Genomic DNA, 10,245 nt, shown 5'->3' on the forward strand with positions numbered 1-10,245 from the left:
CCAATGTTAATCTATACTTTGGTGGTGAGGCATTTTGCTGGGAGATGGGAGGAGTGCACTGGAATCCCCCCAGGCTGAGGAGGAAACAACCTATGTTTGAATTCTGGGGTATTTTACCTTTTACCTTTCTTGTATACTCCCTGCAAACACTACGTATGAACGTAAAATCACTCATTCTATTGCTGTGAACTGCATAGGTCTCAGGCACACTGCAGCTGTCTAACTGACTGGTTTGACTATCCAGTCAAGAGTACCTCCATATTCAATAGAAAGCAATGATTTATTTTTCAAATACCTCCAGAGTTACATTTAGTGAAATCCTAAGGAAAAGCACTTCATGCTGAATGCTTATATGCAGCTTTCTGTACCCTGATGATGTTGGATTGATATTACACTTATGTATGTGGATTTCTTGCCAGTTTTTGCTTAGCAAACACATTTTTCCTTGTGTTTTATAGTTTTGAAGAAATGGGATTCAACTAATATAAAGCTAAAAATGTGACAGAAAAGACATAAAATTATTCCCAGCTAGACTGTAAACACATGACATTTTTACAGAAATGTTGTCAAAAATTACATGGTACAAAGTTGTTTCTTTTCCATTGTTTGTTTTGCTGAGTGTCTACTTGTCAAATGTGTTTGCTATGTGTCTAGAACAGGAGTTTTTCTGTTCTTTATTGTGAATTGCTTGAATTTTATCTCTGTTGCTTTGACTCTTCATAGAAACAACTGAAACTGCATTTGTTTCAAGTACTCTTTGAAGAAAAGAGTAAGTCACACATTACAGTTCCACTCCAGAAAAACAGAACTTTAACTTACAAAAATACCCTTACTGGTAGATAGTAGGAAAGGGATTAATCTTTTGTTTTCATTTGCTGCCCTTCTGAAATTTCAAGTTTTCTTTATCTTATTGGAGATAGTACCAAGTCATGTTACCTTTCATCAATTCCTACCATCCTCAGCCTGCAGCCCAGTTCTGCCATCAGATGTTTTGTGCAATTTGTTTCAAAAGCCGTGGCATTGCCAAAAGTATAATGCTAACACCTGTCCATGAATTCAGTGATTTACAATTAATGGGGAGAAAATATTCCCAAATGGCCCATCAGAAAAACATTATATATGTCAGAGGAGCTGCTGGGGGAAATGGTAGCAGTGAACACAATAGTTACAAATCTCTTTTATCTTATCTCCTCAAACTCACAAATTCCACACACTGGCAGCCCTGCTGAAGCACTCTGCTATCTACCTGCCAACTCTCAGAGAATCCCCAAGAGGCTGTATTTTTACAAGGTTATTAATTATTTGTTACTCACTAAATGCTCATTATTTCCATCTGGCATTGTGACAAATAGTAAAAACAACATTTCTAATAGCTAGTATATAAAGATCATTTTCTATTTGCCAATCTTCCGAAATTCACCCTAATACAAAATCCCTACTAATCTGCTGCATCCAATTTTGTATGGGTCCTTTGTATTAAAGCAAATTTCACCTTACATGTATCCACCCTGACATATGCCATATACCTTCAATACAACTTTGTTGTGCTCCATCCATGGCCCACTTTATCTTCAAATGAGAAATGACGGTTTTAAATTGAGATTTCCATACCTCAGCAGAAAGCATAGGTTTCCAAGCATCAAACCATCAGTTGGTCTCCTCTGTGCCAAGACAAACTGGTATAGTGTAGGCTAAGTGAGAAAAAAATGAATTGGCTAGCAAAAGGGGATGTGACAGTAAGTAAAATGATGATTGACAGCAAATAATTCATTCTGAAAAGGGGAAATTTGTGACTGAATTGTGGTATTTTTCTTAAGGAACTCTACTCTACTTTGCATCATTAATATTCTCAGAGTTTGGGGACAGGTTAGACAAAGCTTTTTTGCTAAAGACCTGTAAAGAACATTGAGCAGTGTAATGACTTAAATAATTTTTAGTTCTCTGCTTAATTTAACAAAAAGTATTACAAATAGATGTATACATGCTTAGTTATTTCCCTAGGTTTCTATTCTCCTTGCCTCATGTATATGTGATGCCTATAAATGTCAGGAGAAGTTGAGGGAGCCTAAGGAAGGGATAATAGACCCTCTAGTTCTTAAACACTTTGGATATATTTGCTATGAGAAATGATATTACACAGTTAAGTATAATTGATCCACCATTTTTACAGTGTAGAACTCTACATTTTATTCTGCAAGGCAACATGAAATAGAATGAATGAATAACATTTCAAAGCTGTCAGACCTGGATGACCAAAAGGAATACCTAAATCCACATTCAGGATAACAAACCAGAAGTAAAACAATCGGAAATGGCCATTTAGAAATCAAACTGCCATTTAAATAACTATTACAGTGACTTAGGCACCAACATTAGAAAGTTGAGCCCACAAATGTTTATGCTTCATACAAATTATGAATAAAACTTCTTTAAAAATGACTGTTTTGCTTTTCAAGGGATCTGATACTAGGATTAAATTAGTTTATAGTGATCTGCCTCTGCACTTCCTTGCTTCATCAAGCAGCCTGGCTGGTACATTAGATCTATGACATATACTTGAGGAGGAAGCAGAAGTCCAGTTATTCCTTGAGGGGAGTCGTCAACTAATTTAACTTCATTCCAAGCTCTCGTGTACTCTCCACGAACTAAAGTACAGCCAATGCCAATCCTGTCTGCTATTACCTATTAAAGTAAACAAAAAGGAATAATGAAAGTTATCACTAGCTGCTGAAAAGTATCACAATATATTTAGTCTCTGAAATGCACAGCTGGGTCAAGGAAATAAGTAAAAGAAGATAATAAATGGAAGATGAGCTTTTCTGAAAGAAACTTTATAATGGATATTTTTTAGATGCCTTGCAAGATCCTGCAACTGGCAGATCTTTCCTGTAGTTCTTTCAAGGATTCTTTTTGCATTTTTTCCACCATCTTCTACCAGAGCAGCAGTGAAATACAGCAGTTAGAATTCTTTTCAGAAACTGACACATTCTTGTGTTGTCAGCCACTCGACTAGATTTCAAATAAAACTTGGCACATGTGATGCCACAGTTTTTCCAATATTTTCTAAACGTATTGGAGGACATGTTTTTGACCTGAAGCATTTACAACTTTTTCCTCCCCCTTTCTCAACCTACAGACTTAACATGAAAGACTTTATGGCGTTGTATTGTGAAGGTCTGATGATTAGCATGGGCATTAGGTTGCTACATATCTCAGAAGCATGCTTCTCATTCTTCAGACTTGCTAATGTGTCACAACCTACTGACAAACAACTGGAAATCAGAACACTTATAGTTTGTTGTGCTCAGAACTGTGATTAACATATTAACTTTTACATATGAACCTTGTTTCTCAGGATTCTTCCTTGCTGCCCTGTACTTTTGCAATTTGTTGCAGGCTGGCAAGGATGTCTTTCCTTGGTTCAGTTAGGAAATGGCTCTGGGGAGAGAATCCTTCACTGAGTTTTTATGGGGCATCACAGTGAGGGAAATTTTAGCAAGGAGGGGAATTTACAAGGCTGCCCCTAATACCTTTATTAATTTATTCCTCCATACCCCACCAAAGAATGTAGGCTCTTTCATCTCTTCCCACTGCCAATACAATTAGTTTAGGATGGCCATACTTCTCTGCAGAGCTCCACTGTGCTGTTTCCTAGGAAGTCCTTCCTATTGTTACTCAGAGCCCTACTCCAGGCCCTTGCTCCTGTCTTCCCCTCTCTTCCTAGGATCGTAGGAAGTGAGCCCACCAGCCTAAAAACCACAGATGTTCTTCCAGAAGGGGAAGGAGAAGTTAAAAGGGGCAAGTTGCATTACTGTATTTTTCACCGGTGGGTGAGAGAAAGACAGAATGGAGCCTTTCACCCTATGAACAGATCAGATACTCAGTGCCTGCTCCCATTCCTCCTTCCCTGCTCCTATGGATACTATAGCACCCTTCTGCACTTCACCATCGTTCTGTACAAACATCCTGTTGGCTCCTGGGCTCACTCTCTGGGATGTTCTGTCTGTAGCCTGAAGGAGAAGGAAGAGAGGATGTTTGTGTTTGCAGCTACCTATTGGAGGAATGTCTCCTTCTATGTCCCACTTCCCCACTGGCTACCAAATCCTCTAAGCCCTGTGTCTCACCACATGCACATGGGATACAGCAGGATGGAGAGGCAGAAGGGATACCACTTCCAGAAATATTCTTGGGAGTTCTACTCAGGAGTCATCCCAAATGACTACTAGTAAAATCTTTCTGCTGTGTTATTATTTGGTGTCATTAACCTATTGCTAAAGGAGATCAAAGAAAACAAACCCACGGCTTCTGGAGTATTTCAGAGCATGAGCTCTCAGTTTGAGGCCACAGATACCCTGACCCTTCCCATATTGTTTAGTTAGGGGGATACCAACTAAATGGAAGAAAGGATGCACATGACAAAGGTTGAGAACCAGCTTAGAGACATTTAAAAGTGCTAATGGATGATTTCTCATATCCCTTCTTCAGTAGAGCAGGTTCTTTTAGAAATCTTTAAAATTGCACTATTACTTACAAAAGGTAATGTTAGGTAATTTTTAGAATCCAAAATTCCAGGCCTGAAGCAAGTGCTGTGTCATTTATTGGAAACCGGAATTCTCAGTTCCCAGTGGGATAAAGCTCCTATTTCTAACTACACAGGAAAACAGAAGATTTGGGGACTGGGTACAGAAAATGCTTTTCCTGAATGCTGGAGAGCTCACCCCAGTGATGCTCTCTACATGTGCCCAGGCCACATGGTTTTGTAAAGAGATGCTGTTTGGCTCCCCTGGCATGGGGGTGGTAATAAGGGGCAGAGGCTACAAAGGCTTCTTCATCCCACTGTTCACCTAAGGAACATCACAACACAACTTGAGCCTTTGGACTATTCTTTGTTTTCAGGATTTGAACTTAAACTGTCCTGTGATAAGTAGCTAAACAAAACTGAATCTTTAAATATTAGAAAAACTATTGATGTTTAGCAACTTCTGCAGTTTCTTATAGTTTAAATGAGCTTATTTGCACAATTTAATACTTTATTATTAGCATATGACATATTTATTTCTCTACTCTTTTATCTCATATTTGAAATAATTATTTGGCTAACAGCACACAACTTTCATAAGTCTCCTGTGACACCTGTACTGAATGAAAGACGTTGTGACCTATCAGAGTACTGCACGCAAACACCATGTAGAAATGACTTTCCCAATAGTTTTATTTTTGAAATGGGAATTGTGTTATGCAGTGCTCTGTAGCTCATGACAAAAATAACATTATGGCTTTTGCCATGTGTGAAGTATTCTGCCGATATCACTTAAGGCAATGTCAATCTTGCTTATAAAAACAAGGATGTTTACAGAAAGAAGCCATGCTGGCTCTCATTCAATAGGCTATCAATGTTTGCCAAATTTAAAATTACTTAAATATATACACAACTAAAATGCTGAGACAGATAAATGCTACAAGGTTGTATCAAAACTGAAATTACAGTACAGTAGCTATCTCATTAACAAAAATATTGTAACACAGGATATTTTTAGAACTGATAAAGATACGTTAAACTACCTTGAAAAGTAAAGCCCTGTGGTAGAAGGTCCCTTTCTTGATTTTTCCAATAGGTATGACATTGCATTTCTGTTCAAATTTTATTTCGCTTATATGAAGTTCCCAGCTGAAGTCATGTAATTTGTCTTTTTCAATAGGACCACCCATATTGCCTGCAACGAACCTGTTTTAATATACACCAAGATCAATTAAATGTATTCTTTTCTATTTATCAAGCTTAAAGGTAAGGTTTCATATATACAAAAATATTTGTATGACATAAAAAACTGTATTGCTTTGGTTATATATAGTGTTATTTTTAGTGTTCAGTAACTGTACATATACTCACCACTAAAGAAATTAAAGTGATAATTCAGATCATTCTGATATGTCATAATTGGAAGCAGAAGTGACTGAAGCATAGCACTGAAATATCCAAATTAGCTTTAAAAAAGCTAGCTTGGTATTGGTGTCAAGCTAGCCACAGCAAAGAGCAGGGTAATTTACCCTGAAAAGCATTTCTGTGACTTCTGTGTAGATATTTCCTTAGTACAATATATGAACAGAGACAGAAGGTAAATGAAACAAACAAAAGATGGGGACAGTTTCACACAGTAGCAGTTTAGTATAATCAAAGGTAGTCAAAACATACCATACATCTAGCCACTGTCAAGTGTTTTACGGGCATCAGAGCAAAGTGAGTTTTAATAATAAGGTGGAATTTGAAAGAGGATACTATAGTGCCTTTATAGATTTTTATGTAAAGCACCTTCTCATGAACAGAGGAGTGCAGGAGAAGTTTGCTAAAAATTCTGAAATATTACTGGTAACTTACAACGATTCAAGAGTGATATAAACAAAAAGTTAAGCAGCTGCAAAATAACATGCTTCATGCAGAGAAATACAAACATTTTGAGATGGAGAGTAGGCTCACTCAAAGATGCATGAGCGTAAGGGGGCTTGCTCGTGTATCTTTGAACCAGGGGAGAAGGTTATTGTCTTCCTGCCTCTAAAGACAGACAAGCTGCAAGTGGCTTGGGAAGGTCCCCATATCATCCAGGACAAGTTGGATAACATGGCTTATGTGATGGCCATGAACGGGTCAGGCAAAAGGCCTAAGGTGGTACATGTGAATATGCCTAAACCCTACTATGACAGAAGTGATGTTGTATTTTGGATTTTCTCTATCGAGGAATCACCTGAGGACCAAGAGAAGCTCCTCTATCCCTGCTTCTCCATCCTGTATGCTGAGTGGGACGGAGAAGCGGGGATAGAGGAGCTTCTTCTGCCTGATTGACTGCCCTCCCAGGACAAAGACAAGCTGCGCAGAGCTTGCTGATGTGCTACAGTTGGGGGCAATACAGCCTTCGATGAGTCCCTGGGCCAGCGTGGTGGAACTCATCTGGAAGCAGGATGGGACCATCTGGTTCTGTGTGGACTACAGGAAGCTGAATGCTATTGCTACCCCTGATGCTCACCCTATGCCCAGGATGGACTCTCTGCTTGACACCCTGGGCTGAGCCAAGTTCATCTCTACTCTCGATCTATCTAAAAGGTGCTGGCAGATGGCACTGGATTCAGATGCAATAGCCAAGTCTGCCTTTACCATGCCTTTAGGACTGTTTATTTTCACAGTCCTACCTTTTGGTATGCGCAATTCTCCTACCTTATTTCAGAAACTGATTAATAACTTGCTGCAAGGATGCGAGCAGTTTACAGTGGCCTATATTGATGACTTCACCATTTTCAGTCAGGACTTTGAATCACACCTGATTCATCTAACCACTGTGCTGGAAAAGATTAAAGAGGCTGGACTAACTGTGAAAGGAAAGAAATGCCAGTTGACATTACCTGAAGTGGTGTATTTGGGACACTGTGTGGGTGGAGGCATGATCACTCTGATGTGGGATAAGATCAAGACCATTGGAAACTGGCCTACCTCACAAACTAAGAAGCAGGTCAGAGCCTTCCTTGGTCTGGCCAGGTACTACAGGAGGTTTGTTCCCTCCTTTGGTACTACCACTGCTCCCTTGCATGAGCTGACAAAAAAGGACAACTCTAATCAGGTAGTCTGGGACCAGGAGTGGCAAGAGGCATTTGAGACCTTGAAGGCTGCCCTGATCAAACAACTGATTTTAAGACCACTGGACTATAATTAACCCTTCTGCATGGGCACTAAAGCCTTGGACACCAGACTTCAAGCAGTACTTCTGCAGGAGCATGAAAGGACACAACACCCTGTGGCTTACTTAAGCCGGAAGTTAATTCCCTGTGAGTGGAACCTGTCATCTATTCAGAAGGAGTGTTTGGCAATCGTCTGGGTACTGAACAAGTTGAGGCCCTATCTGTGGGAACAGCAGTTCACGGTCCTGTCAAACCAGGCCCCACTCCAATGGCTGTAGAAAACACAGAACACCAACACCAAGCTTTAAAGAGGGGCAGAGAAGCTTCAAGAGTTCACCGTGACAGTGGAACATATCAAGTGAAGCCAGAAGGTGGTAGTGAATTCACTGTCCATAAAGGACTATGGGTAACAGGCTGGAAGATGCCAGACCACCCCAATGTGCCCCGGCACTTGGCCAGCTCAAATCTTCCTGATGTAATGTTTGATATGCATTGTTGTTACAGCCAGTTTTATGTGTTATGTAGTTTTTTTGTAGGTATGGACAATAACCTTTCTGGACCAAACATGCCAGTGCCCACAGCCCTGTCAGGCAATAGTCACAGGCTTTTTAAAGGAGTGAGGGAGGTGTGAAGAAATCCCCCTCTTTGTCTGCCTCCTTGCTCTGAGTCTGCCCAACCCCTTCTGTTCCAAACTCTGATCCACCTAGTCACCTCAGTGGTACCATTGGGAGGGGGGAACTTGCTTTCCCTTTTGTCTTGTGTTTCCCACTGAACAACCCTGTGTAACCCTAATCCTTCTCATCTGAGGATGCTGATGATTGTTAAAAGGATTGGTCTGCATCATGTAGCCCCTGTTTGTGGTTGGGACTTAGTGATGAGGTCACAAAAGCTTTAAAAGGGAGTCACTTCATGTTGGAGTGGTCAGACATTTTGGGACACTAATACAAGCAATCAGCCTCCAGAACTCCACCAGCCTCTGGATGAACATGCGAGTAACTTACCTGAAATTTAGCCAGTAACTTAAGATTCAGTGAACTAGATGCATATCAAAAGGGCCAACAAGCCTATTCTGTTTTGCTCAAATAGGTTTTCTATCAATTTTCTGTTGTTTCGTATTCCTTCCTCTCTCCCTTTCTGATCAATACAGCTATCTGTTATAGCATGCCTCACTGTGTATATGCTTCAGAGAGGTGAGGCAAGCTTTTTTAGCTCCCTTTTGCTTGGCTGGCTAAGGTGGGTGAGGCTTTTTACTTTCCGTCCTGCCCAGGAGGTTACTTGTGAATGCTTCAGGCTAAAAGAAAGCACCCTGAAATTCCACAGTGGCCTAAACACCCAAAAGTCCACAGGGTCTGTGTACCCCAGGCTGCACAAAGCCCTAACAAAGACCCAAGCCCAGGTGGTGGCAGTGGTTACCCCAGGCTTGTGGACTGTGGTTTTTGATCAGGCACAGTGAGGTGGGAAGCTCAGTGCAGGAGCGCCCCTACTGTCCAACCACAGAGAGAACTTCAGATCCAACTAGCTGAAAGCTGCTTTGGAGTTTGCCAAACATTTAACATCATCCTGGCTGACAAACACTGAACTAGAATCTATCTGGTCCCAGGTGAGGGCAGCAGGGGCATGAGCACAACCTTCTGTGCACTCCTCTTTTCACTGTCTGCCCCCTCCATACTCCTGGTCTGTACCTGAAAGGGCAAGCATAGCCTTCAGAAGCACTAAAACTGCTCTGCTGGGGTCTCACATGCTGGCAATCAGAGCCACCTGCCCTTGCATCCCTTTCCATTGTCATTTAGGGCATTGGACACACCTGCCCACCTGCAGCACCACTCCAGAGCATAGGCGCAGCTGAAACAGCAGCTGCCAGGAGACAGGGTGGAGCAGCAGCAAGAGTCCTCAGGGGAGCAGCTGCAGGTGCCATTTGTCTGTGAAACACAAGGGTGGGCACAGGATGCTAGACAGGGAAGGAGAGGGTTTACCTTGCACAGAGGCCAGGTGCTTTAGCACCCTTGAAAGGATCTCATGGCACCCTAGGGTGCTCTTAGACCCCAGTTGAGAATGAATGGTTTCAAGCAATGGTGCTCAACCTTTTTAGACCTGAAGCACGTCTCTTAGCTCCAGAGCATGTCTTGTTAAATTCAAGGCACTCAAAAATTGTTTTTTGACCAAGGAAAAATAACAAAGCATTTTTTCTGCTGCAAAGACCACTACAGGTCAGAATGTTTTTAATACTGTGGATTCCTATTTGAAATGTTTGGGTTTATCTCATAAATCATGTTTGCACACATAATAGGCACCCTGTGTCACTCTTGAAAGGATCACATGGCACAGCATCCTGGTTGAGAATCACTGCTTTAAAGGATGGCCCACTCCCACAATAGCTGTACTTCTTAGGGTACCTGGAGGCATTCTGCCTAAGCTGGTAGAATACTTCTGGGATCTCCTACAGCTGCTTCCCCTTAGCATCCTCAACACACACACACACACACACACACACACACACACACACACTCTCTCTCTCTCTCTCTCTCTCTCTCTCTCTCTCTCTCTCTCTCTCTCTCTCCCTCTCTGCAGGCTGTGGCTTAA

At 41.3% G+C, this 10,245-nt stretch overlaps 1 protein-coding gene across 4 annotated transcripts in view; it reads right to left on the bottom strand.

The window, feature by feature from the left end:
• Nucleotides 1-1,812: 1,812 nt before the first annotated feature.
• The window catches only part of ARMC3 (armadillo repeat containing 3), a 125,495-nt gene continuing 117,062 nt past the window's right edge, over nt 1,813-10,245 (bottom strand). For all 4 annotated transcript variants that reach the window (XM_019532108.1, XM_019532099.1, XM_019532093.1 and 1 more), the window contains 2 exons: nt 5,563-5,725; nt 1,813-2,682 (listed from right to left, as the gene is read on the bottom strand). In XM_019532108.1, coding sequence (XP_019387653.1) covers nt 2,473-2,682; nt 5,563-5,725 — 373 coding nt within the window. In that variant the 3' untranslated portion in view covers nt 1,813-2,472. The remainder of the gene's footprint in view (nt 2,683-5,562; nt 5,726-10,245) is intronic.

This window comes from Crocodylus porosus, unplaced genomic scaffold, assembly GCF_001723895.1.
Source record: "Crocodylus porosus isolate Cpor-Errol unplaced genomic scaffold, CroPor_comp1, whole genome shotgun sequence".
NCBI classification, from domain to species: Eukaryota; Metazoa; Chordata; order Crocodylia; family Crocodylidae; genus Crocodylus; species Crocodylus porosus.